This window comes from Panthera leo, chromosome C1, assembly GCF_018350215.1.
Source record: "Panthera leo isolate Ple1 chromosome C1, P.leo_Ple1_pat1.1, whole genome shotgun sequence".
Taxonomy (NCBI): domain Eukaryota; kingdom Metazoa; phylum Chordata; class Mammalia; order Carnivora; family Felidae; genus Panthera; species Panthera leo.
In genome coordinates this window covers 110,426,721-110,453,069 of record NC_056686.1, presented here as the reverse complement: position 1 = coordinate 110,453,069, position 26,349 = coordinate 110,426,721, and the positions used below count along the sequence as shown (strand labels likewise).

General features: G+C 58.2%; 2 protein-coding genes across 4 annotated transcripts in view; one reads left to right on the top strand and one right to left on the bottom strand.

The window, feature by feature from the left end:
* Positions 1 to 233: 233 nt before the first annotated feature.
* The window catches only part of LIMS2 (LIM zinc finger domain containing 2), a 42,008-nt gene continuing 15,892 nt past the window's right edge, over positions 234 to 26,349 (bottom strand). For 2 of the 3 annotated variants that reach the window (XM_042954083.1, XM_042954084.1), the window contains exons 2-10: positions 19,429 to 19,588; positions 16,870 to 16,936; positions 16,493 to 16,613; positions 5,095 to 5,244; positions 4,312 to 4,462; positions 2,749 to 2,841; positions 2,162 to 2,210; positions 1,935 to 2,010; positions 234 to 1,316 (exon numbers count right to left, since the gene is read on the bottom strand). In XM_042954083.1, the coding sequence (XP_042810017.1) occupies positions 1,169 to 1,316; positions 1,935 to 2,010; positions 2,162 to 2,210; positions 2,749 to 2,841; positions 4,312 to 4,462; positions 5,095 to 5,244; positions 16,493 to 16,613; positions 16,870 to 16,936; positions 19,429 to 19,584 (1,011 nt within the window). In that variant the 5' untranslated portion in view covers positions 19,585 to 19,588 and the 3' untranslated portion in view covers positions 234 to 1,168. The remainder of the gene's footprint in view (positions 1,317 to 1,934; positions 2,011 to 2,161; positions 2,211 to 2,748; positions 2,842 to 4,311; positions 4,463 to 5,094; positions 5,245 to 16,492; positions 16,614 to 16,869; positions 16,937 to 19,428; positions 19,589 to 26,349) is intronic. The other variant, XM_042954085.1, reaches the window with a different exon arrangement.
* On the top strand, positions 12,422 to 13,453 carry GPR17 (G protein-coupled receptor 17). The gene has a single exon (XM_042954086.1). The coding sequence runs from the start codon at positions 12,434 to 12,436 to the stop codon at positions 13,451 to 13,453; it is 1,020 nt and encodes a 339-aa protein (XP_042810020.1). The 5' UTR covers positions 12,422 to 12,433.

The following is a 26,349-nucleotide window of genomic DNA, read 5'->3' as shown; positions in this document are numbered from 1 at the left end:
TCTTACCCGCCTGGCCAGCCTTCGCAGACTGTAGGTTTCTGGATGGCCTCGTCTTCAAGTCCTGATGGCAGCCTGGCCCTTGGAACAAGAGCTGGGTCCCACCTGGACAACTCTTTCACCTGTCCTGTCTAGTGTCTGTATCTCTAAGCATTCAACAGCCCCAGACAGTGTGTCCACAGGGGCTGCTGCCCCACCTCCTCATTCCCACGCCATAAACCACACGGGTCACATGGTCGTGTAAATAAGCCTTCATTCACTGTGCAAGCACCAGGTCCTGTGTGGCCATGGAGGAAGTGTCCTTCCTGGAAGGTCAGAATGGGCCACCCACCCACTACCAATCCCACTACCTTCTGGCCCTCAGTCAGCTGCGTCCTGAGAGCCAGCCAGCATGTACCCTTGTGGGTAGAGTGGGGAGCAGGGAGCGTGAGGGGCTGCGGGGACCACAGAGGAGCTTGGGGGAACCACAGGGCCCCTGGCCCAGGACAGACTGGCCAAGGCCAGATTTCAGTAAGGAGGCCTCATGAGTGATGATGGGGGGGTGGTCCTTGTCCCTCCTGACAATTGTGGGGTGCAGTGGCAGGATTTGCTGGCCTAGTTTAAGCACAGGGATCCTACTTGGCTGAGTGAGTGCATGGCCAAGGGTGAAAGGCTGGTTCCCCAGGGGCCCCCATCCTCATGGCTAGGGTAGCTGCCTTGTTGTGGCCTCCCCAGGGCCATGTGCATATAGTAGGACCACTCTGGGGTGAAGGCTGCACAAACTCCCACAGGAGAATGTGAGCTGGTGGGGAGTGGGGGTGGGAGGGGTGCTGCAGGAATGGGAGAGGTCAGGACAAGCAGGGCCAGGAGCAGTGGGGTCCATGACCGGGGCCAGGTGACCCCAGGCTCCCATTCCCTCATGTCCCTGGAGGACCTCAAGCTAAGGCTTGTGGGCACAGGCCTGTCACAGGCTCAAGGGCCCTGCATCTGCCGGGTGCCTGCATTGAAGGAAGGAGGAGAGAAAGGAGGCCTGGAAGGAGGGGGTGGGGGAGGGGAGGAGAGAAGGAGGGAGGGGGAGCAGAGATGAGGAGTAGAGGCAGCAGCAGGAAGGGAGCATCGAGCGAGCGAGCACACCAGGAGCAGGGGCGCCAGCAGCAAGGGGAGACAAAAGCAGAAGGCAGGCGGGAGCCCCTCAGGCAGAGTTGAGGCCCACAGACTTGGGGTGGGCCTTGCGGGCGGCCAGCTCTGACAGCTTCTTCAGCCGCTTCTTCAGCTCCAGTGGGAACTTCTCGTAGCATCTCTTACACACGGGCTTCATGTCGAACTCCACAAACTTGTTCCTGGGGAGGAAGTCCAGCAGTCAGGAGAGCCCCAGGCCCCACCAACTCAGCCCTCAGAGGCAGGGCAGTGGGCTGCCTTTGGCCCCTGGCCCACAGCAATCCAGATCCCAGGGCAAGCTCTGGCCAGGGGTCACGGTGAACCAGGAGACAGGCCTCTGAGCCTCCTTTCCCTCCCAGAAGCTTCTCTTGGATTCTGATACTCCGGCACTGGCCATGACTCCCTGCTGTCCTCAGAAACCTGGGTTCCACCTCACCTCACAGCTCCAGCCACCCCACACCTCCGGGAGTTTCCTGGATGAGCCAGCCTTTGAAAATGCTGTTCCCTGAGCTGGAATGCCCTTCCCTCCCCAGACCCCAGTGTCTGTGTGGGTGTGTTGGGGGTTCACATCCTTCCCCCTCTCACCAGGCCCTGGGGGCCCCTCAGTCTGCCTCCGTGGGGCTGGGGCTGCCACTGCCTTCCCAGGGCCTGACCCCAGCAGACATTCAGGGAGAACCAGCTGAAGAGCACAGGGGAAGCCCACTCAAATCTGAGCTCCTGTGACAGGCTCCTGGAGAAGAGGGTGCTGTGCAGGTCCTTCTCTGCCCACCTTGTACACCCCAGAAGTCCTCACCACTTACTTCAGGGTCAGCTTGCTGTTGCAGGTGGAACAGGAGAAGCAGTTCACACACCAGGCCTTGTTGAGGGCTGACACCACTGTGAGGGGTGGAGGCAGGTGGGCTTAGCAGGCCCAGGCCAGCCCTGGGCCAGCTGGGCCCACAGCTGCAGGACCCATGTCCCAGAGGGAGAGCAGACAGACAGAGGGTGTGGGGAGTGGGGGTGGGTCACAGAGACAGAGGAGCCTTACCATCTCCCTCGATCACATGGCTGCAGTTATAGCAGACGTCCCCAAAGAGCTGTGGACAGAGTGGGTGTCAAACTCATTGCCCCAGTTCGGGGCCACCCCAAACAGCTGCTCTCGGGCACCCTCCTGAGACACCTGAGCCCTTCCCACCAGGGTGCCACCTTGGGCCTGAGGTGAAGCCACTCCTGGCCCAGCAGAATCACCACCCTGGGACTGGCGGCAGGTTGAGGCATTGCTACCAAGGGGCCCCGTTGCTCCTGCTGGTGTCCTGAGAGGGCACGGGCCAGGCCCATAGGCCCTGACTCTGGACCACAGTAGCTGGGCACCTCTACCAAACCGGAGGATGGCGGCACATGTCGGTCCCTGAGCCCAGGACCTCACACGGCCTTGTCATTCAGTCCCCATGGCAGGTCTGGGCCGGCCTCTCAGATGGTAGGGCACGCAGCCACCACAGGCTCTGGGGGGGCCGCCATCATCTTCTACCGCTTGGATGGGGCATTCGGTTGTTCAGGCAGCATCATCTCCCTGAGGGGTCCCACAGTGCCCCCCCAGCCCTGGGCCTCTCCACCCTCTGCCCCCCCGGGCCATACCTGGTTGTAGTGGGTCTCACAGTAGGCCAGGCCCTTCTTCTCATAGTGCCGGTGCCCCAGGAATGGCTTCTCACACTTGGCGCAGACAAAGTGCTGAGGGGAGAGGAGGCAGTGGGCAGCTCAGGGCCGGAGTGTCCACTCCAGGAGACAGGAAGCAGAGGCCAGTGGGATGAGTGCCTCACTGGAGACCTCCATGGACAGCCTGTGAGTCAGCAGACCCCACTCCTTCCCCGATGCCCAGTGCCGCTGGCATCACCATCCTCTCCGGGACTGCTCCCCACGTCAGCAACCGCAGCCCTAGCTGTCAGGTGCTGGTGACAGTGGGCCCTCCCAGGTGGGGCTACTCTAAGCATGGTGCCCCCCTGGAAGGCTGCAGGTGTCTGTCCCCCCCGCCCCCAGGCATCCCCTGCAAGCCCCAGAGTCAGTGAGCAGCATCTTCTAGTTCATACGGCATGCGGGGACCCACCCTCCCCATGGGGGCTGGGGGCCAGGCCCTGCATCAGAACCTTCCCAAAGAGGTTACCCAAGACAGAGCTCCTGGGACCCAGACCTAGCCGGGCATCAGGGAACACGAGCTTCCCTTGCAACTAGTATCTGTAAGACCATTAGTGCCACAGTGAGCTCCAGGTGACTCAGGGGGACACACCTGAGGAGCTCAACCAGCCGGTGTGCCCAGCTTCTGAGTCTACATGAGGCTGTACACAATTCTGCCAACCATAATCCCTCAGGGTGCCTTGGGCAGACTATCCCCAAGGACAATGCCACCTTCTGTAGAGTTAGCAAGTATTACATGAGTCTTTAAAATTTAGAGGAGAAAAATAGAACAGTGAGAAAAATCGATTGGTAGGATTCTTAGGTGACCCAGGAAAAAAGGTCACCACTGACACCGAGAAAGAACAGAAGCCCTGTGTCCAGCTTGGGGACCCATAGTTCTCAGGAAGAGGAGTCTGGGAGAGCAGCCCTGGGGTCTGGCCCCTGCTCACCGCTGGAGAGAAGTGAGGAGGCGGAGAACCCCAGCCCCGCTCCTGGAATCCCCCATGGCTGTGCCCCCACCCAGATGGGGCACCTGTCACACTGGGGTCTCACTGGCCCTGCTACAAACGCCCACCAGAGAAGCAAGTCAGTCACTCTTAGAACTCTAGATTTTATCATTTCCTTTCTATACAAGTCACCCAAAATTTTTGTTAGAAATTTAGAAAACACAGGTAAAAAGCAACAATAAAATATAAACAAATAAGTTGTAAACATCCTCCACTAATATCCCACTGCAATAAACATTTGGATCTATAGTATTTCTCATGACTTTGGAACCCTCTAGAAAGCCAGGACGGGGAGGAAAGAAGGCAGGCGCCACTGCCGAACCATGGTCTGTGCACTCAGGTCTCCTGGCTCCCATGGAGGCCAGAGCCAAAGAGGGACAGCACCCAGGACAAATATCCCTGCTAGAAGCAAGCCATGTGGCCTGGGGGTGGGAGCGTGGGGGGGGGGGGGGGGGGCTTGCAGGGCCAGACTCCAAATGTAACAGTGAGCCTGGGGCTCCCCCAACCTCCTGGCCTCGCTCACCTCCACATGCCACTGCTTGCCCAGTGCATTGACCACACGGCCCTCGATGGGCCGGCGGCAGGCCCCACAGATGGGGACGCCCATCTTGTCGTGGCAGGGCAGGCAATAGAGCTCCCCCTTCAGCTCCCGGGCCTCGGCGGTCAGCTCCTTCCTGGAAGACAGAGCAGAGCACCCCATGACATCCCTGCCCCACTGCAGGGCCCGTGCTGGCCCTGCGGGGGTCCCACCAGCCCCTCCAACCCCAGGGAGCAGCTTCTGGAGAGGCCCCACTGGGGCCCAGCAGCGTGCCCAGGCAGGCGGCACTTTGATCTCTGGTGTCTTCGGGGACTTCCTGTGCCCCAGACAGGCCCCAGGGCACGGGTTCCCGCACAGGCCTTGCAGCAGGCAGTCTGTGTTGTGCATTGTCAGGCCCTCTGAGAAGCACATCTGTTCTCTGGCCCCTCCACGCCAGACCGGGTGTTGGGGCAGACATGAGGAGATCCTGCAGTCTCTTTCCCCTCTCCTCCCCTCTCCCACACCAGCACCCCTCCTCCTCACCCTGGTCCTCCAAGCCTTTGATTCCTTTCTCCTAGCTTCCAAGGGCCCAGCCCTCCCTCACCCTGTCTCCCTCAGGGCCTCACACAAGTACTACTGGAACAGGCTCCAGAGAGAGGTGTTTTCTGCATCGATGACTTCGACCTCCACCCTGCACCCCACTCTCCAACTGGTTGACCTCTCCGCCGAGTGGGAGTCCCACCCAGCTCACCACTTGCCCCCATCACAGCTGCTCAGCTGTACGCATACCCGCAGTGGGTGCAGCTGAAGTGGTCGGGGTGGTAGGCGTCATTCTTGAACATAAGGGGCTGCTCGTCAATGACCAGGTGGCACCGCTGACAGACATACTTGCCCAGGCCCTTGGCCTTCTCACGGTTGTGGCAAGGCCGGCACAGGTGCCTGTGGGAAGTGAGGCAGGTGTTAGGGACCAACAACCCACTCCCCCTCTTCCTCCCCAGAAAGCACGGTCCGCCTCCTGGCAGAAGAGACATCTGGACCCTGCCTGCTGCTTTAACAATGCCCATAAGCTTCCAGAGGCTCAGACAGTGGCCCAGAAAAGCAAGCTAACTAGCCCTGCAGCTGGGAAGGCCACAAACGTGCCCCCTAAAAAGGGGACTCTCACTGGAAAGTGACTAGAAAGACATACACCAGAATATTGGTGTTTGCCATCTTTAGATGGCAGAGCAAACGTGAGTTTCCTTTTCTCCACTTTTCCTGAGCCTAGAACATCACATGGAATAGAGTAGACATTTCATTGACCGTTGCTAAAAAATTAATTTCCCAAATGTCTTTGAATACGCATGAGTGATTACACAGTGACTGTTAGCTTGAAACCGCTGCTGTGCCTAGCAGAGTGGCCCAGGGGGCCAGGTCTGTCGGGCCTGCACACCCCCTTCCTTTGGGGTCTGTCAGACAAAGAGGGACCCGAACATCTACAGGCTCTTTCTGTCTCCAGAGACAAGCACAGCTGTGTCAGACAGAGGCCCCCAAACCCAGGAACTGTCGTTACAGAGTCTTTTTTGTGAAGACCTCAGAGTAATTTCTGATGCTACTCCCTGCCTTGGGGAACAGCTGTGGTCTCTACTGAGAGGGAAATCAACATGGTTTCTGTTTCCTTGTGCCTCAAAGGTGGCAGGAATTTAGATTCAGGGTCCCCAAGCAAAGATGTACAAAGGCCCCAATCCATTACCCCCATTCCCCACCTGCCACCCCGATCTGTAAGTATTCCTGATGCATCCGGGCCTGCCCTCCCTCCCTTCCCAGGCACCCAACCACAGGGGGCCTCTCTACCCCTTACCAGCCACCATCAGCCTCTTTTATAGGCAGATCAAAGAATCTGGTTAAGAGATTAACTCTCAGACTCAGGATCCCCCAACCGGGTGTGATGGGCAGACCCTAGATGCCAGCGAGGACAATTCAGTGTCCATGCCCTTGACCTCAACACCTGCCACCTCATTTGGGTCTGGACCCCCTGCTGCATAACACTGCTGTCCGCTTGCCTTATTTGTGTCTTATCTCCCAAAGGTGTGTGCAGGGCAAGGGGCCCAAATGAGTGCCCAGTAGCCACTTACTAAGCCACTGACCAGGCCCAGGCTGTGCCCCCCACAGGGTAGCAGCTCAGGCTAAGTCTCTGGTATGTGAGTGAATGAATGATTGTAAAAGACAGGAAGGGAAGGACAGTGGGCATCGTCTCCCAGGACAATACAGCCAGGCCGGACTGGGAGCCGATCCCCTAGCCAGGGCCCCCTAGTTCCACCTGCCCACGGGACACAGATGTGGCCTGTGGCTGCAGTTTTCATCTCCCCATCTCCACCCCACCCACCCAGACCCCCAGGCCCCTTGCCACTGCAGGTCTGAGCAGAACTGCTCCTGCCGCTCCCCATCTCCACACAACACCTGCCGCCTGCTTGTGTCTCTGTCACAGACCCAGCATTTATTCCCCATGACCCCACTCCCAATTTTGGTGACTAATCTTGGCATTAGGACAGCACTTAAGCCATATGGAATCACTTTTGTTTCAAAGCTATAGAAATTGGTATAATTCCCCAGAATTCTGTTGCAACGATTGGTGCCCTTATAGCTACTGTCAGCAATCACCCAACAACCGAAATACCCAGCTTGGGGAGGGCGGTCAGACACATTCATCTCAAACCTGTGTGAGTCAGTCCTTCCAGACCTCCACACAGGGCAGTGCAGGAGAGGGGCCGCACCCTGGCTCGCGCACCTCCGCACCCCACTGGCTCCCAGCCGAGACCCAGCTGAGGTGCTCCACCAGGAACCCCAGATGGGGAATGTCTTTTCAACAGACCCGATCCCACAAGATCTAAAGGCAATCTGCAGAATTTTTTTCTAGGTAGGATGAAGATACAGCCTAAGAATTCCAGCATGAAGGTGCAACAGAAAAGCCAGAACAAGGGCGCCTGGGTGGCTCATTAGGTTAAGCATCCAGCTTTTGATTGCAGTTCAGGTCATCATCTCATGGCTCGTGGGTTCAAGCCTGCTTTGGGTTCTGCACTGACAGCCTGGACTGGCTGGCTCTCACACTCTCTGCCCTTCCCCCACTCCCACTTTGTCTCTCTCTCTCTTTCTCTCTCTCTCTCAAACTAAACATTTGTTTAAAAAAAGAAAAGAAAAACCAGAACAAGCCCAAGCAAACACACACAAATCATAAGATTTTCAGTGACACATGCTCGGGTTCAAATCCTGGCTCTGCCACTTCCTGGCAAGTTACTTCACCTCTGAGCTTTAGTTTCCTCATCTGCAAAATGGGAGACAATCCCAACTGCACAGGATTATGTGGAAAACAAATTTAAGGTCGCACACGTGGTAGTTACTTCCCAGTGATAGCTGTGGACAGTTTGTAAGGTTTTAACTAAAAGGTACAAAAGTCTTTTGAGATCAGGCATGACGCGTTGGTTCCCCATATCACCGGATGTGCCATCTGGGGGAAAGACAGGGAGAAATGGGCTTTGCCTGCCCTGTGTCAGAAGCAGCCACTGCCCACATAGGAACACCCCCAGGCTCGAGCCACCCCCCAGAGGAGTGTCGGGGCCCGCAGGCAGTGGGCAGCAGTGACCCTCTTCACAGGCCTCCTGTCCAGAGGAGGAGCTCGCACAGGTATGGGTCAGGCCTCGCGGGCTGAGCTGCGTCCCCACAGGCACAGACAGCGCCCTATTATGAGGCGGCCTGCAGCTGTGCCCCGCTCAAGATAAAGGCCATGATTTATTCCGCACGTCCGAACGGAGCCTAATTATACGGGGCAAGACACAAGGACCCTACAGCAAGTGTCCTGAAAGAGCCCCCTCTCATTCGACCAAACAAAACTCCTCAGCCTCCCACCCTCTCCATTCACAGGACCCCTCCGCTGTCCCTCGAGCAGGCTTGGGAGCCCAGGCTCGTTGCCATAGCGGCCAGCCCCTCCCTGCCCCCCATCGGTAGGAAATTATCCTGTGCTGAAACGTCCTCTTGTCTCTGTCAGTGCCAGCCAATCCCCCCACCCCACCCAGCCCGCGCCCACTCCACGGCTTCGAACATAGTCACACACTCAGCCTCTGTGACGCTCAGTGGCCAGGCTGTGGGGGACGGCGGGGGGGGGGCACGCGGGCTGGGACACACTGGAATATTCACGGCCCAGTGGCAGCACAGGCAGCCGTAGGAGTGGCCCGCCACACAAGGACCCCCTCGGGAATGAAGCGGCCTTTCAGGGCCACAGACGCTGCAGCCTCCCCTCCCCTCCTTAAATAGCCGGCCTCCCTCCACAGCTGCACGGAGCCCACGGCCAGCACCACCACCCGCTGGCCACAGCCCACCTGCTGCCCCGCAGCCCTCCTGCCCTTGCACCTGGACCCGGCTGTGAGAGGTAAGGACCAGGGCCCAGCAGGGCAGGCAGGGGATTCAGGAACCAAGCAGAGGCAGGGGTGGGGTATCCCTGTCCCTGAAACACTCTCTGCGATAACGATACAACCGGTTTATTGAAGGCTGTCCTGCTCTGACTCACAGTGGCCCCACTGGGCTGGATTCCTGTCCCACTGTCGGGGACTTAGAGAGGGTGAGTGCCTTGTGCACAGTCCCATGATCAGCACCTGTGCTCTCCAACCCTGGGCCACTGTGGCACAGGGAGGAACTAGGAAAGGGAGCAGGGAAGAAGAAGGGCCAGCCCACGCCAGGAAACAGCTGTGCCCACCCACCTTGAGCTGTACTCACCACCTTGGGCCTCTTCCTATAGCCACCTCTGCCCACTCCTCCCCTCCACGGAGGCCCAAGACCCGCCCCACGGCCCCAGACTCCTCCACTGTCCACACCCAGGCCACACTCCAGGTGCCTACGCTGCCCTGCCCCGAGCAGCAGCATGGAGCAGCCAGTGAGGCCAGACCCAGGTCTGCGTCTCTAGGGTCTGCACAGTGAAGCAGGCGCCCATTTCAGACCACACTGCAAAAATCAGTATCAAAACTTCCTAAAACAGGAGGGGTGAAGAAACCTCAAGAAATCAGAAACAAGCCTAAAAGCACTTTAAAACAGAGTCTAGATCCCAGAGAGAGCACCATACATGTGGCGCCTTCAGCAGTGATGGGAAGCCAGGGGCACCAGGCAGGAGGCAGGAAGCCAGGTGCTGGCGTGCCCACTGGGCGCCACAAGAGGCTAGCAGCCTGTGCGGCCAGGCAGGCCCCACCATCGATTTAATGCTCTGCTGTCACCATCCTGTAGCCCCTACAGGATAAGGGGCCCGACATTTTCATTTTGCACTGGGCACCAAAACTTACATCCCCAGTCCTGGGGCCAAACCCCAAGAAGGTGCCACGGAGCCTGGGAGACAATTCCAGGGTGAGCCCTGAGATGGAGCCACAGTCCCGGCTCTGGCACCAGGCACCCCCAGAGGCCAAGCTGCGTTCTGGGAGGTGCTGGGTGTCCCTGCTGGGTGTCCCTGACCTGACTTCCAACCCTGGGGCCACTGTCCCTAGCCAGATGACCTTGGGCAAATTAGCCCACTTTAAGCCTTGACCTCTTAATCTCTAATCTGTAAAGGAGGGCTGCCTGCCTCCAAGGATTGGCAAAGTGGGTAGTCAGTACCTGTGAGTAGCCCTCAGGGAGGCCCAGGTGAGAACTGCACTGTGGGTCAGAGTCCAGGTGTGAGGGGCGGCCCAGAGCAGAGGGGTTCCACCTGACTGTTTCCTCGCTTGGCCCCATCCCCTCTCCCAGCAGCCAGGGCTTCCCTGGCAACAAGCCCTCGGGTGACATGCACGTGGAAACAGCAGGAATATAACCTCCGTGTTGGATTCCAGGCATCCTGACCCACTCTGGGGCCAGGATAGATCAGTTGGGCAAGGGAACCACCCTGGATCCCTTCAGTGACTAACCTGAGATATTATTAGGAAAGCACCCCTTTACTTTAGGATAGTGACTGGCCAGATGTTCTCTGCCCCTCACCCGCGTTGCCCTGGCTCTCTCCTGCCCAGGCAGCTGGCCCTCACCCCTCCATGCATGTGTTGGGGGTTGGAAGTGGCTGCAGGACCCCAGTGGTGGTGGATGAAGCAGGATGGGGAGGGTCCAGCTGCTGCTCAGCTCGACAGCCCAGCATAGCCACCGTCTGGACCACTGCCCTGCTCCGTCTACTGAAGGAGGGCATGCCGGGCCCTCCCCTCAGGCCTCTGTTCTTCGTCCACGCCTCCAGATGGCACCCAGCCCACCCTCCTCTGGAGGCTGCCATGATAACAGCTGCCAGCATGCCTCCTGAGGGACGCCCCCTCTTCAGTTCAGCCCCTGCCAGAGCTCTTACCATGGCCATCAAAAGGACAGGGAACTGAGGCCAGGAGACACTCGCAGAGAACTTACTCCGGCTCACACTGCCAGGCTCGGCCAGGATAATGACCCCGGCCCTGCCATGGCCACAGCCTGCAGGGACGCCGCGTCTCTCCTGGGAGCCTCTCTCCTGCCCGAGTGTGGGTGTCAGGAGGCAAGGCTTCCCGGGGAGCCCCAGAAGCTGCACTGCAGGTGAGGGTCGGCCAGGCTGAAACCCCAAAGCACGAGGATCAGGGGCTGGCAGCAGCTTGGGACTGCGGGATGTGCTGCTCTCGCCCTGCTGTCCTGCCCTCTCCTGCCACACTCCCCACTCCTAGGGCTGGTGAGGGAGGCAGGGTGTTTGGGGTCTTCCTCTCCTTTTTGGATCTCTTGAGTTGACCAAAATCAACCCAGGAGTGCGTTCTGTCGAGGACAGAGCCAGAGCGCCTACCCAGAACTGGGGTTCACCAAACATACTGCAGGGCTCTATGCTGGCCCCCCTCAGGTGTGGGCAAACCAGGCTGGGGAGGCCAGGCAGACACAGGCGGCTTCCCTGGGCTCCAGGTCTCTCCGGGGCTGCCGATCTTGGCTGGAAAACCAGAGCCAGTCCCACTACCTTCTGGGAAAAATAGCTTTTCCTCTCCTAGAAAAGAATCTGCCTCCTGGTGTTAAACTACTCTGGGTGGTAGAATGCCCCCCACTGGCCTAGGGCCCAAGTGTAAGGCTTTCTAAGATACAGGCCTCCACCGTTAGGATGTCCAAAATGAATTTGATAGGCTGAGTCCGGAAAGCTTGAGAGACCTTGGGATCCAGGCCTGGACAGCACCTTCAGGTGCTGGCGGAGAGCAGGCCTCTGACCTCCTGGGAAACTGCCCATCACTGGATTCCTGGTGGTGCCCTCCTGGGTGGCAGGTGCTGGGGGAGCTGTGGTCAGGGACCAGCAGGAGAGAAGCATAAGGCAACAACACTTGGCACTAGTCATGAGAATTGCCACAAGATGGGCCAGGAAGGGTCCCAGGACTCGGGGTGTACAGGGTTCACGCAGCAAAGGCGAGGCTAAAGAGGAGGTGGCCAGGCCCTACGCACCAGGATCTCAGAAACAGGTCGTCTAGGGGCACCTGGGTCACTCAGTCGGTTAAGCATCCAACTCTTGGTTTGGGCTCAGGTCACAATCTCACAGTTTGTAGGTTTGAGCCCCATGTTGGGCTCTGTGCTGATAGCATGGAGCCTGCTTGGGATATTCTTTCTCTTTCTCTCTCTCTCTCTCTCTCTCTCAAAATAAATAAATAAACTTAAAAGAAATTTTTTAAAAAAGAAAGAAATAGGTGATCTATGCACCCACCCATTGGGAGTGGAGCTCAAGTTTCCCATGCACCCCCCACCCCGCCATTCAGGAAGCCCCCCTGGGGAGCACAGCAGAAAATGTGGGGCCCCTCCCTCCATCCCAGAGCCCAAACAGGTGGGATTCACTCCCCACTCTCCCCATAGTGCTGACCCCATGCCCTGGTCTGAGAGTGGATTTCTGGGACACATGGCCCTGGTCTCAGGCTCTTGGGTGCCCGGCAGGGACACATCGTGAGGTGGGAAGCCAGCCCCAGCAGCAGCTTGGCAAGCTCCAGGCCCTGCCTTCGTTTTTGCTTTTTGCTGAGCTTCAGAAAGCCTCTGACACTCACCCACCCCAGGTGAACACAGGGGGTGCCCTCTGTAGTCCCCAAGGCGATGCTGAGCTAAGATGCTTCGCAGGTCCCAGGCTCTGGAACCTGTCTGCTTGCTCCCTCCAGGTTCGTCCTCCAGCTCTGCTTCCAGCTGAAGCATGAATGGCCTCGAGGTGGCTTCCCCAGGTCTGACTGCCAACTCCTCCCTGGCCACTGCAGAGCAATGTGGCCAGGAGACGCCGCTAGAGAACGTTCTCTTCGCCTCCTTCTACCTCCTGGATTTCATCCTGGCTTTTGTTGGCAATGCCCTGGCCCTGTGGCTTTTCATCCGGGACCACAAGTCGGGTACCCCCGCCAACGTATTCTTGATGCACCTGGCCGTGGCCGACTTGTCCTGTGTGCTGGTCCTGCCCACCCGCCTCGTCTACCACTTCTCTGGGAACCACTGGCCGTTTGGGGAAATCCCGTGCCGCCTCACCGGCTTCCTCTTCTACCTCAACATGTACGCCAGCATCTACTTCCTCACTTGCATCAGCGCTGACCGCTTCCTGGCCATCGTGCACCCTGTCAAGTCCCTCAAGCTCCGCAGGCCCCTCTACGCGCACCTGGCCTGTGCCTTCCTCTGGGTGGTGGTGGCCGTGGCCATGGCCCCACTGCTGGTGAGCCCACAGACCGTGCAAACCAACCACACGGTTGTGTGCCTGCAGCTGTACCGGGAGAAGGCCTCCCACCATGCCCTCGTGTCCCTGGCCGTGGCCTTCACCTTCCCGTTTGTCACCACTGTCACCTGCTACCTGCTTATCATCCGCAGCCTGCGGCAGGGCCCCCGCGTGGAGAAGCGCCTCAAGAACAAGGCGGTCCGCATGATCGCCATGGTGCTCACCATCTTCCTGGTGTGCTTCGTGCCCTACCACGTGCACCGCTCTGTCTATGTGCTGCACTACCGCGGCCACGGCACCTCGTGCGCCGCCCAGCGCGTCCTGGCCCTCGGAAACCGCATCACCTCCTGCCTCACCAGCCTCAACGGGGCGCTCGACCCAGTCATGTACTTCTTTGTGGCCGAGAAGTTCCGTGATGCCTTGTGCAATTTGGTCTGTGGCAAAAGGCTCTCGGGGCCACCCCCCAGCTTTGAAGGGAAAACCAATGAGAGCTCGCTGAGTGCCAGGTCTGAGCTGTGAGCCCCGCAACACCAAGCCTGGGCCCAACCGCAGGCTGTCCTCAGAAGGACTCCCGCATCAGGGTGCAAGCCACCCAGACTCATGAAAGAGAGGTCCACCTACTCTCCAGTGGGTCACCCACTCTCTCCAAGGGCGAAACTCGGCACCCAGCACCCAGTTCTGCCTTATCTGATATGCAAAACCCTAATAGGGGACAGCCCTTAACAGGACCAGTCGGCCACCCCCTCTGACAGAGACTGTTTGACCCTGCTCACTTACAGTTACTAGATATTCAATGACTTCAGCCTGTGGCGATGAGACTGGAGGAACAGTTCCTGCACAATGCGTGTCTTTCTTTCCCAAGGGCTGCTTGCTCGACTCCCAACCTCCCTCCACAAGAAACACAGAGCAGCGCAGCTCTACAGAGAGAAGCCCAGAAGGCAGCTGTGAGTGACTCCAGAGAAGGGGGTGCAGAACTCTTGGGGGAGAGGAAGGAGGGGTGTGTAGATGTTTCCATTGAAGCTCAGGGCGTTCTGAGTTCCCTGGGTGTCCCCTTTGCCAGATGACCCCTATATTTAGGGGACAGGGACTCTAACTTATAACTGAGGGTTGTGTGTACATTTCAGGCTGGCCACCAGGTGACACCCAACAAATGCGGCCTGTGGGGCCCATCATCGCAGTGCGGGGTTCTTGGCCCCGCCCACTGTGAACCCACACGCAGACCTGCACGTGGCCTGACAATCCCCAAAGCTTCTCAGCAGCTGCCCGATCCCTCTTGAGTCCTGGGCGAGCACGCGGCCTAAATAGACAGATATGGGGAGCCAGGCCTTGTCACCGCCTGAGGACACAACTGGCAGAGAGCCTGGCATGTGACCCTGGCCCCCACTAACCCAGACCAGCAGGGCTGTCCTTAGCCCTGCTCCCTCCCAAGAGGCTCTCCCAGCCTCAGTGGGCCAGCCTGGGGGCCGTTTTGCTCCAGAGCATGGCACCTAGCACCCTAGTGGCTCCCCATTTATACTGATTATACTGACCATAAACACAAGTGTACTTGAAGATTCTGAAGGTTACTGGGTTTGGCTAACATAAGTTCCTTCCCAGAACTTCTCCCTTTGACCCAAGAGTGGCAACGTGGAAGTGAAGACAGGACAGGACAGGCAGCACATGCTGTTTTGCCTCTGGTTCTGAACGTCCTACGCAGGCCTGGCCCACGTGGATGCTGAAGTTCTGCAGCATGGGCCCCAGAGGGCCTGGAGGGTCTGTGGGGGGGCCATGCTTCCTCTACAGCAGTACCGTACTTCCCTGAGCGCTCCCAGCCTCTCCCGCTTTCCCCAGCAGCCAGTGCTGTAGCGCAGAAGGAGAGAGGACACGCCCAGGCCCACACCCGGCAGGCGACCCGGGTCAGGACCCCCGTGACACCATCTGCCCCCCACAGCCCTTCCTGCCAAGTGCCCTGCAGACACCAGCACCGACACCAGACAACATGGCCAGCAAGCGGGAGACATCGCTACAGGCAGCATCCAGAGCAAGCGGTGTGGCAGCAGAGGACAGAGGGGGTACAAACGCTCATTCTTCCCTGGCGCGGGGAGGAGAGACCAGCATCCGGATGGGGCCTGTTGCGTTTGGGAGACTCGGTGGGCTCCAAGCAAAGACGGTACATGGGTAGCTGAGAACCCAAGGGAATGGTGTAGTGTGGAGGGGTGCATCCAGATTGTCCAGCATGGACATGCCAGTCGGGGCTCTGGGACTTTGGACAGACATGAGGGCTGTGCACCGAGCCCCAAAAAGGCCGACGTGGAGAGGCCGGTGGACGGAGATAAGTCGGAAGAGGTGAGGGACCTATACAGCCGTGAGGCAGAAGGAAACCATGAGAACACAGGGTCCCAGGCGCCTGGAGAGGAGGCATCCCAGCAAGAAGGAAAAGCTGTCGCGAAGCCTGCCAAGAGGCCAAGAGAGAACCATCAGTGACCCGTCGGTCTGGCCATGCGGAGGGAGGTGTCTGGGCCTGACCAGAACGGCAGTGGGGAGTCAGTGAGGGGGGCCAACAGGGGCAGTGGGGAGCCAGTGAGGGGGGCCAGCAGGGGCAGTAGGGAGCCAGTGAGGGGGGCCAGCAGGGACAGTGGGGAACCAGTGAGGGGGGCCAGCAGGGGCAGTAGGGAGCCAGTGAGGGGGGCCAGCAGAGGCAGTGGGGAGCCAGTGAGGGGGGCCAGCAAGGGCAGTGGGGAGCCAGTGAGGGGGGCCAGCAAGGGCAGTGGGGAGCCAGTGAGGGGGGGCCAGCAGGGACAGTGGGGAGTGAGTGAGGGGGGCCAGCAAGGGCAGTGGGGAGTGAGTGAGGGGGGCCAGCAGGGACAGTGGGGAGCCAGTGAGGGGGGTCAGCAGGGGTGCTGGCGCGTCCTGCAGTGGGAGGACAGCTCTGAGGGAAAGCGCAGACTGAGCCTACAGCCCCGCTGGAGAAGAGGGTGGAGGAAGGAGCAGGAACCCGGCCTCTGGCCTCCGTGGTGCCTGGTGACTGAGGCAGGGGGTGCAAGGGTGCAGGGAGCAGGGGAGCCTCCCCTCGGGGAAAGTGGGAGGGAGGTCACAGCTATGGGGGGAGGGGGTGCAGAGACAGTGCGGGGAGAACAGAGCCAGGCTTCCTGGAAGCTGGGAACTTAATCTACCAAGGACACCTGAATTTAAGAGTAAATTTGGGCCCCGTGGTTGTGTGATTTCTCTCCAGTGACATTCAGCCCTGGGTACCTTGAAGGAGGGAGACACCCAGGGTCAGCAGCTTGGGGTGGCCGGCCACAGTGATGGCCTAAAGCTCTTTATCCACTCAGTGCACGTGATGGCTCCTGCTCTGGCCACCTTCCTCCTCGCTGCCTGTTGTCAGCCTGCCCCGGGGAGCGCCCCCAGGCCTGGACGAGCCCTGACTCGTGGCCCCCTACTCTCTCTAGCCCCAGCCCTCTCCTGTAAAGCAGGGGTCTCTTGTCTGCCCTGCAGGGACACAGCATGTGGGCACAGGCCACGCCACCTGGGGTGAGCCTGGCTCTCGGTAAGCAGTGCCTGGGTGAGGGCCCTCCTCACCTGCCTGCATTCTTCACGAAGCCCAGGTCAGCCAGCTCAATGTCACACAGCTCACAGCGGAAGCACCCGGGGTGCCAGTTGTTGTTCATGGCCTTGATGACACGGCCGATGATAAACTCACCTGGAAGAGACAGGTCCTTGTTTGCTGGGGCAGGCACAAGCCCCCACCCCCACCCCTGCAGCCCCCTCCCAAGCCCTGCCCTCGCTGGCACTCGCCTGAGGCTCAGCCTGGTACCAGGGCTTCCCTCCCAGAGCACGGGACGGTGACGCCTGCAGAGCACTAGTGCCCATTGAGGCAGGGTGCAGGGCGGTCAGGGAGGAGCACCTGTGCTCCCATCCACCTGCCCAACCCCAGGTGTGCTGTATCCAGCCCTTACCGCAGGACCCGCAGCATGGAGCAAACAGCATCTGGAAGTCGTGTTCGCAGTACTTCCGGCCTTCGAACTGCAAACGGGCCAGCAGAGAAAGTTCAAGCAAAACCCCATCATTCTCCCCGAGCTGGCCAGTCTATGTTGGGTCAGGACCCACCCTCGGGAAGGCTGGACAAGCATCCCAACTTGTGCAACTGCTACCACCACAGGAAGCAGGGTGGGGGTGGAGGAGAAGCCTTCCTGGAGGAGGTGGTAAGGAGCCGAAAGACCACAGGGAGATTGTGGGGGTGCTGAAAGGAGGGCAATCCAGACAGAGGGAGCAGCAGGGGCGAGGCCTGGAGACGGAGAGAACTGGCCCACTCCACGGGGCAGACAGGCTAAGTGAGGGGTCGCATAGAAGCTGGGAACTGGGCAAGGCCAGTCCTCAAAGGGCCTCTGCTGTTTTCACAAGACCTTGGTCCTGGGAGTGAGCCGAGGGCTGGAATCAAGTTTGATTTATAAATGTCACTTGGCCTTATTTCCTGTGTGTTTTCTCTGTGTGAGAAGTCCATTTCTCCCAGAGGCCACAAGAGACCCAGAGAGGAGACACAGAAGGAGGGACAAGGAAAAACATGGGGGCCTGAGGGAGAACCCGAAGTCCTGCAGCCAGCAGGAGCCACCAGCCATTGTCCCCGTCTGCCTGGGCAATGACAGCTCTCGTGCTGGCCCCAAATGTGGCCAGGCCTGTCTCTGCTTTCTTCTCTCTTGACAATTTCATTTTCTTTTTTAAAAATTTGATTTACCTTCTTTTCTGAAATGAGTGTTTTATTAGGCTGTGACTGGATATAGCCCTACCCAGGGGCCTGTAGAGGTGGCAGGCGTTAAATTCATTCAGCAACAAATATTCCCTGAGCACCTCCTGTACGCCAGGCTCTGTTCTAGGCACATGGCCCCTGCTCACAGAGCTCTGCCTCCCTCCCACTGCCTCTACAGTGGGCCAGCATTTCCCAGGAGACTGGAAGGTGCCATGAGGAACAGCTCCTCCCACACTGCCAGGAGGAGCTCTCGTACCCCACAGCCATCCATCCACCAATCAGCCTCTGACCCCTGACCTCCACCTCCACTGCAACCACCAGGGGTAAATGTTTACCAACAGGACCTTCGGGAGATGCAGTCTGATCTGTAGCATTTGCCCATCTCTATGGTGTAAATATTTCCATCGTGGACAATGTCAAGCTACCAACATGGCACCAGTGTGGAGTTAAGACATGTGCAGTAGCCATCATGGCACCATGTTTCCACCACCACAATGCAATAGACAGATAACCTCAAAGGCATAGATGATAGTAAAATGTAATAAAATAACTAGGAAGTGGTGAGTTTTGAGTATGTGTTACTTTGTTTTTAATACAATTTTATCTCCTATACATTTATATAACTTAATGTTTTTAAAATTTTTTCATGTTTTATTTACTTTTGAGACAGAGAGAGACAGAGGATGAGTGGGGAAGGGGCAGAGAGGAAGGGAGACACAGAATCCGAAGCAGGCTCCAGCCTCTGAGCTGTCAGCACAGAGCCTGATGTGGGGCTCAAACCCAAGAACCGTGAGATATGACCTGAACCGAAGTCAGACACTTAACCGACTGAGCCACCGAGGAATAAGAGTTGTGTTTAGGGGCACCTGGATGTCTCAGTCGGTTAAGCGTCTGATTCTTGATTTTGGCTCATGTCATGATCTCACGGTTCATGAGTTTGAGCCCCATGTCAGGCTTTGTGCTGACAGTGTGGAGCCTGCTTGGGATTCTGTCTCTTCCTCTCTTCCTGTCCCTCCCCTGCTCATGCGAGCATGCTCTCCCTCTCTCAAAATAAATAAATAACATTTTTTAAAAAAGAGTTGTGTTTATCCACTAGCTTGCAAGATTACTGAAAATTTAAACAATCTGCTCTTAAGAGCCAGTGTGGCCCAACCTAGATCCCTTCATTTGACCTGGATTCTTTCAATAATTCCAGCTTCATGTACCTGCCCCCATTAGTGTCTCCTCAGCACAGCAAGGACAGTGGTCCTTTTTAGACATCAGACAGACTGCCTTCTTCTGCATCTCAAATACCCTGCATACTCTGACCTCAGGGCCTTTGCACTTGCTGAGCCCTCTGATGAGTGCTCTTCCTACAGATGTATACACGGCTCCCTCACCTCGTTCATGTCTGCTCAAACATTACCTTCCCTGACCACCCACCCTCCTTACCCCAAGATTCCTTGTAACCAAAGCACTGAGCACCATCTGATCCCAAGGGAGGGTGTGTGCCAGCAGGGCAGGGTGTTTGCATGCCGTGGCCTCCCAGAGTCTACCCAGAGGACGCTGGATGAGTGGTGACCCTTCCTAAGCACCACAGCCACCAGGGGTGCACTGTTCACACCTCGCAAGTGAGAATGTGTCCACAGGGGAGTCAAGCTCAAGACCTGGCATGACTGACCAGGACCATGGCTGAGCACAGCCCATAGGCTCCTGGAAGGCAGAGTCTGAGCTGGTCAGGGGCTCAGGCTCCAAGAAGGCGTCCAGCCGAGGGCCCTAGGAGTGTCCTCACCTCGTAGAAGAGCCCCTCGGGGAACGGCCGGAAGCACTGCGCACACACGAAGCACTGCTCATGGTACAGCTCCCCGTTGCTGTTAACGATCCGCTCTGCAGGGGCGAAGCGGGCTTGGCAGCGCTGGCAAGCCGCATTGGCCAAGGCATTGGACATGTTGCTGCAGGGGGGAGAGGGGATGGGAAGGTCAGGACTGGGGAGGGGCCAAGATGAGCAAGCCTGGAGGGCTGCACATGATGGACACACCTTCCCGGGGAGGAGGGTGGGGGGGAACAGCTATCCTCACACTGATGGCAATGTTGGCACCGCAGAGGCTCAGCCCGGCTGCCTGACACTGGCTCATGTCAGCCCGCACACCTGCCCACACATCTGCTGGAGCTATTGTATCCCATGGGCCCCCTAAGTGCCAGCGCATGCCAGGGGCTATGGCACACATTCCTGGATGACAACCCTACAAGGCCTACGCCGCATCTCCATTCTATAGATGGACAAGCCAAGTTCTGAGGGGAGTGAGTGTCCTTCCCAAAGGCCACAGTGGGCGGAGGCAAAGCCCAGATTAGAAACCAGCACCCCTCCAGACTCCAAAGCCCCCATCTTTCTGCCATGCCCTGCCACCCCCACGGACTTCCATGTAGTGTCAGACACAGCTGGGCCACAGCCATGCCCACACTGGTCAGAGCAGCGAGGGCTCAGGACAAGTGCTCTCACTGTGGCCTGGGCTGTACCCCACTCTCAGAGTCCAGACTCCCAGCCATGGAAAGTCCATAAGAGGGGTTAGGGGCCAGTGAGATCAGGGACACATGGAAGCACTCAGCCGCATGCCTGGCCCATAGGAAGCCCACACAAAGGACAGTGCATGGTTCCAACGTCTCCGCTTGGTTCCCAGGCTGCTTGGTCTGCATCCTGCTGGCCCAGGTGTCAGTGGCCACCTCGGTTCCCTCCTGTGTCTCCTATCACCTCTTCTCAGGGAAACAGAGCCTCTCATAGAACTTCACCTAGGCCTAAATCAGTGGCTCTTTATGCCTCTTATTTAATCCCTGAGGCAACCCTGCCCTCCAGATGAGAGACCTAAGGTTCAGAGAGGTTAAGTAACTTGCACAAGCTCACACAGCAGATGACAGAGTCCAGATTTGAACCCAGATTGGTTGGACTGCAATGGCTCTTTCCTCCACACCAGGAGTTAGTTGCAAATCACCTGCCCCAAAAAACATGTAATCACCCTGCCACGGGGAAAGTGAAAATGTGAATGTTTGGGATACGAGCAGGTTGGGGAGCAAATGTCCTCAACCGTGGTGGCTTCCCTGGGGTAAGTGGCAGGCTTGCTTCCTTCTGGGAGGAGTAGAATCCAAACTGTATGCTGAGGGGTCCAGAGGTGTGGCCAGGAGGAACTGTGTCAGACTGACAACCTCTTCGACCTTCCAATACCTTGATGCCCATGACTTTTGCTATAAGGGTAGCAAATAGGTTTTGTTTCAAGCGTCAACTCTGACAGACTGGCGGTGGCTGTCTGGATATCTAGCCATAGCAGGACAGTCAGGCTCAGCAGGGAGAGAGATAACCAGCTGACAATGTCAAGTAGACACAGAGAGTGGTCAGACACAACCTGAATGCTCTTGAGAATATCTTTCCAGCCTGTACTGCCTCCCAGGGTACGAATCCCACCCCTGTCTTGCTGCCACAGCACTATGAGAAGAATTCTCGAGTGAGTGAAGCTCTTGCTGGGGCATTCAGGTATCGATCATAGGGAGGAAGGCTCCCTAACGGGGATGAGCCCAGGAGGTGGTGGGAGAGGGCTCTGCCTGTCAGGGGTCTGGGTGTGGGCTGTGAACAGTGGGTCTAACGGGGACTGTTGGCACACAGGCTGGAAGCTGGGCTGGGGCCCCCAGACAGGACTTCCTGCCTGCTCAGCTTGGGGACCCCACATAGCAGGGGAAGGGCCAGAGGACTCTTCCATAAGCCTTGACAGGCACCCCGGATTCTTAGGACTTAGCCTGCCCTCAGGTGTGTTTTGGGGACCAAAGCCACCTTCTTTGTCCACGTACTGGCCACAGGGGCAAGGAAACAGGACGGTGGCAGGAAGAGTCGGGCAGAGCCCACGATGCAAGAGAAGGTCTTCGTGCAGCAGCCACTCTGCCCCCAACACACACCCTGCACCCTCCCCAACCCCCTGCTGGTCTCCATGAGGTGGGCCAGACAGCAGAGGGCCGACTGCCATGGAGGGCTGGGCTGGACTTCGTCAACACAGGCATGGCTTCCCGCTAGAAAACATTGTGACCCTAGCGGCCTTGTCCTCCCACAGCACACACCCAAGGTGGCGGGGCCAGGGGGAAGTTCCAACTCCGGGCTGTGCACAAGACCTTGCTGGTCTTGGAGAAGTGAGAAACAACAGGAAATCCTGTGACTCTGGCTCTGGAATTCCCCAAAGGACCCAGAAAATGAAGCCAAAACAAGGATTCAAGTCCAGCCCCAGGCTTTGGGATTGCTGCTTAAATCCAGAGCTCTGGGCCCTAACTAAGTGAGCACCTGCAGAGCCCCAGCGCCTCCCAAAGCCCCTTGCCCTCTGGCCTTCAGGGACCCAATCCCACCCCCAGTCGCCTGCCGCTAGACCAGACACTTTACCAGCCTTCCACCATTCTGCTCTCATAAGTAGACCCTCTGTTAAACTCTCCTCTGCCATTCTGTTTCACTGTAACTATGTTTCTGACCAGGACGCTAACAGACACCACCCCCACAGCAGCCACCACAACCTGCCTTCCTGTTCATCCTCACGAGGTCCCCTAACCAGAGCGGCTGGTCTTTAACTGGGCTACGTCTGGTTCCCTGGCTGGGTCCCTAGGTGCCTGAGGCCGAGGATTTTGCCATCTGTCCCCTACATATATACCTCGCACAAGCCCTGGCACAGGAAGGTGGGATGTGGGGGTGACCACCTCCCTCTCACACCCACTGGCTGCCCCAGCCCAAGTCTTGGGGGCAGTAGCACCCCCAAAGCACTCCTGCGACTGTGTCCCCATGCCACCCAGCTCGGGACCACAGACAACACTCCAACCCACTGGCCTAAGACAGAGGAATGAACAGACATGCAAATGTGCCCAACAACTGAACCATGTCACCATCAGAGAAATGCCAGCTGTCTCCTGCAGGAGGCGAGGACACAGGAGGGGGCTCTGGGCTCACCCCTCCACATTTGAATCCTGATAGCCCCAGACACCAGCTGGGGGGGCTGGAAAAGGGTACCAGCTTCTCTGGGCCTCATTTCCTCATCTGCAAAGAGGTGTGTCAGAGTAACAGTTACCACCCCACGGAGCTGGAGTGAAGAACTCACTGGCATACAGTGTGTGGAGCACAGGGCCGGGCAGGCCAAGCGCTGGATAAAGAGAGCTGTTGTTTCCTAGCAACTCTGGGAGCCTTCCAGAGCACCTCCTCCCCCACCCAGTCCTGGGGAAGGCCTGCAGCCTGCCTGCGCTCCCTGCAAGAGGGCAAAGGGTGGGACACACGGACATTCCATGTCCTCCTTCACACATTCCAGCCAAGAATGGGGAGCACAAAGTCTACCCAGTTACCCTCCAAGGAGACACCACCATCCTGCCCCTGTGAGTGACAACACTCACGCTGCTGAGGGCATGGCCAGCATGCCATGGTGTACAAGAGCACACCATCGTGGACCTCTTCTCCGGCCCTTGCCAGCACCCCCAAAACTTTCTCAATCTTGACAGCCCAACACAAGTCAATTTGTGGGCCTGTGCAAGATGTCACTGAGTGACAAGATGTCACTGAGCCTTACAATGACTATTAGCCTGGGGTGGGGTGGGGGGAGCCCTCTCTGTGCCAGCTTCTTGTGAGGAGAGGTTGCTTGTTCCAGATAAGGTAACTGAAGTACAGAGAGGGTCAGTAACCTGCTGAGGGTCACACAGGATTAGACCATGTTCTCTCCTGTCCCCTCAGCTCCTGGTGGCATTATCTAGGCACAGCCATTCAAAACTCTGGTTTTTTAACAACCCTAGACTTTGCCCCACTCCAGCCTCCCACCCATCTGAGCCTAGAAAGACAGTGAGGGCCTGGGAACAGGCAGGGGCTGGGAGGAGAATGAGTCAGTATTACCGAGGCCACGTCAGCCTGAGCAGTCGTCAGTCGGATGCGTGTGTTGTACAGCCAGGCAGACCAGGCTGCAATCCCTGCTCAGGTGCTCCCTGGCTACGTGGTCCGCAGCAAAGTGCTCTCTGAGCCTGGGCTTCCGCATCTGTAAAATGAGCTAGCAACAGCAACCTCTGGGGGAGGTTGGGAGGGCTAAGTGAGGTGACACTTGCAGCACAGCCCATAACTGCTCCGTCATCGGCAGCTAGTAGCATCCTTCCCCCACCAGCCCCTTCATCCAACAGATCCTTACTGAGCACCTGTTCTGTGCCCAGGCCCTTCTCCAGGTGCAGGGAGAGAAGGGGGATCCCACTGCAACATGATGTCTGAAGCTCAAGTGGAAGGTGCCCCCAGCACTGCCTGGACCCCCTCCCTGCCACTCCCCCAAGAGGCCAGTCAGAAACCAGCAGCTGGGGTCACCTGGCTGCACACAGTAAACAGGAATTTACACAAAGCCAGTTCCACACTCAGCCTTGGGAAGGCTGGAAAACTAACTGCTGCCTTAGGCTGCCGCACACAAGGCATTTCCACCATCAGAAACACATTCCCGATATGTTTGGAGACTGCGGGAGATTACATGGCATTTCCTGAAGCCCCAGTGGTACCTCTTGGCTCTAGCAGCTTCATTTACTTTTAAGCAGATGGGCTTTAGAACTGTCACACTGACAACAGAGGTGAGGAAGGGCACGAGCCAGAAGTTCACAGAAAAGTAAAGACGAGGAGCAAATAAACATATGTGCCTGCATGCATGGAGCTTTCCCAAGGCCTGGTGTCCATGATCACGCCCATGTGCCCTCCTTGCACGTTGGCCTTGTTCTTGTGCTGCGTGTGTACACTGTGGACCTCGCTCCAACAGGGCCTATGACCCACCAGTCCCCTGATCGCCATTCCCTGCACCACCTCTCACTCCACCCATGTCCAAGGACACCGGAGGCCCAGCAGTGAGGGTTCCTATTCCAGCATTGCCACACTCGGGTGAGTTTCCTGGCATCCTGAGCCTTGGGTACCCCACCGAAGCAACGGTCTTGTCCAGTCCCCGTATCCTGGCATCTAAGGGGCCCGAAATCCCAGCTGTGCAATAGGGGCCCCTCTGCAGCTATGGCCCCTCCCCCTACCCAGTGCCCCACTCCTTGCTCTGTCCTTAGCCCCAGACGTCTTTGGTGGCTCAGTCCTAATTACCCCTCAGGAGGGCTGCCCGGACTATGGGAATGCAGTGAGCTCAGAACAATCCATGTAGCATTAGCCCCTGGACGTCCTTCCTTTCCTGGGTCCTCAGATACCCCTACCTCTGTGACTGCTGCTCCCTGTCTCTTCCCTCACTCCCCACCTCCTCCTCCCAACCTCAGGGTCCTCTCCCACTGTTCCTCCCCCACCTCTTCCTCTAAGGCTCGCACCTGCCACTTTCCTGCCAATACCCCAAGTTCACAGTCCTCATCACTCTCTCCCCAACTTTCTACTAGAAGTCTCCACCCGGATGGTCTCTGGGGCCCAGCGCCCAGCCCCTGACACCCACACTAGTGGTTCCACCACCATCTACGTGCCCCCTCAGACCCTCCCCACCCCAGGTTAACTCATACTCTGAGATGCCCTGAGGGTCCACCCTGAGCGCCACAGGCTGCCCTCCCTGCCCAAAAGGAGGCTTTCATTGTCTACACTGGCAATTCTCCATGAGAGACAGCAGCTCAGGTTCTTTAGAGTCGGTCCAAACTGGCTACAAATCACAGCTTAGCCATTTGGGTGGGCGAAGTCCAGCAGGTTCCTTGACCACTCCGTTCATTCATCTACAAAGTAGCAACAAAACGACCCCAGTCTGAAAGCAGTCATGGGAGCTCCGCAGGACAATTCAACACCCCATTCTCAGCGTCCCGCCCAGGCTTGTTGATCACAGATGCACCCTCCCCCCAATCTTATCGCCAACGCAGGCGCTGTCCCCACGCCCTGGACTGCCAGGCTCTTGCCGTCGGGAGGGCCAAGCGGGTGTCGGGGAAAGGCCGGCAGCCGCAGCTTTCCGGCCATTGTCCCCGCCAACCCCGCCCCGGCCCCGGCCACCTACCCGAGCGCGGCGGGCGGCGGGCTCTGCCGGTGTTGGCGCCGCCGGTAGAGCCCCGACGCGGCGAGCGCGCCCAGCCGGGCTGCCATGGCGCGGGCCTCCTCCTTCTGCTCCCGTCTTGGGGCGGCCCTGCTCCGACGGCCCGGAGACCACCCGGGCCTCGGGGGCGGGGGGCAGTGGCGGTGGCGGCAGCGGCAGGCCAGACACGGCGACGTCGATGGGACAGGCCAGCGTGCAGGGGGCGCCTCTCCCCCCACCCCCTCTGGACAGGAGCTCACGTTACACACTGCGATCTCCAAAGGGCAGCAGAGTCAAGTCCAAATAGAAAGGATATTGTTCGTGCAGCGGGGGCAGCACAGTGAAAGCTGAGGTGGCAGGGCTGGGTCCAGACTGGGGAGGGGACTCACTGGGAAGGTCCCAGACAGCACTAAGGTGAGGTCCATGGTGGGAAGGCAGGGTGCCTGGAGGTCCCAGGCTGCTGGGAGCCTGAGAGGGAACCCCAAACCCCCTGATGTCCTGACGATGGCCCCTTAGCTCCGGAGGACAATATGGGACTGATCTGGCTTAGGAATCCTGGAGGAAGCCCCATACATGCCCACATTCGACCTTGTTTCCTTCCCTGAGACCCTGTGCCACAAATGCCACCTGGAGACCCAGATCAGGGCAGCCTCAGTCCCCTGGATCTGACCAACAAATTGCCAAGCACCCAAAAGAGGTCCATGCTGTGAAAGCTCAGAGAA

What these genes read in the sequence shown, in the direction of transcription:
- GPR17 (XM_042954086.1), top strand. Translation starts at nt 12,434, where the DNA reads ATGAATGGCCTCGAGGTGGCTTCCCCAGGTCTGACTGCCAACTCCTCC.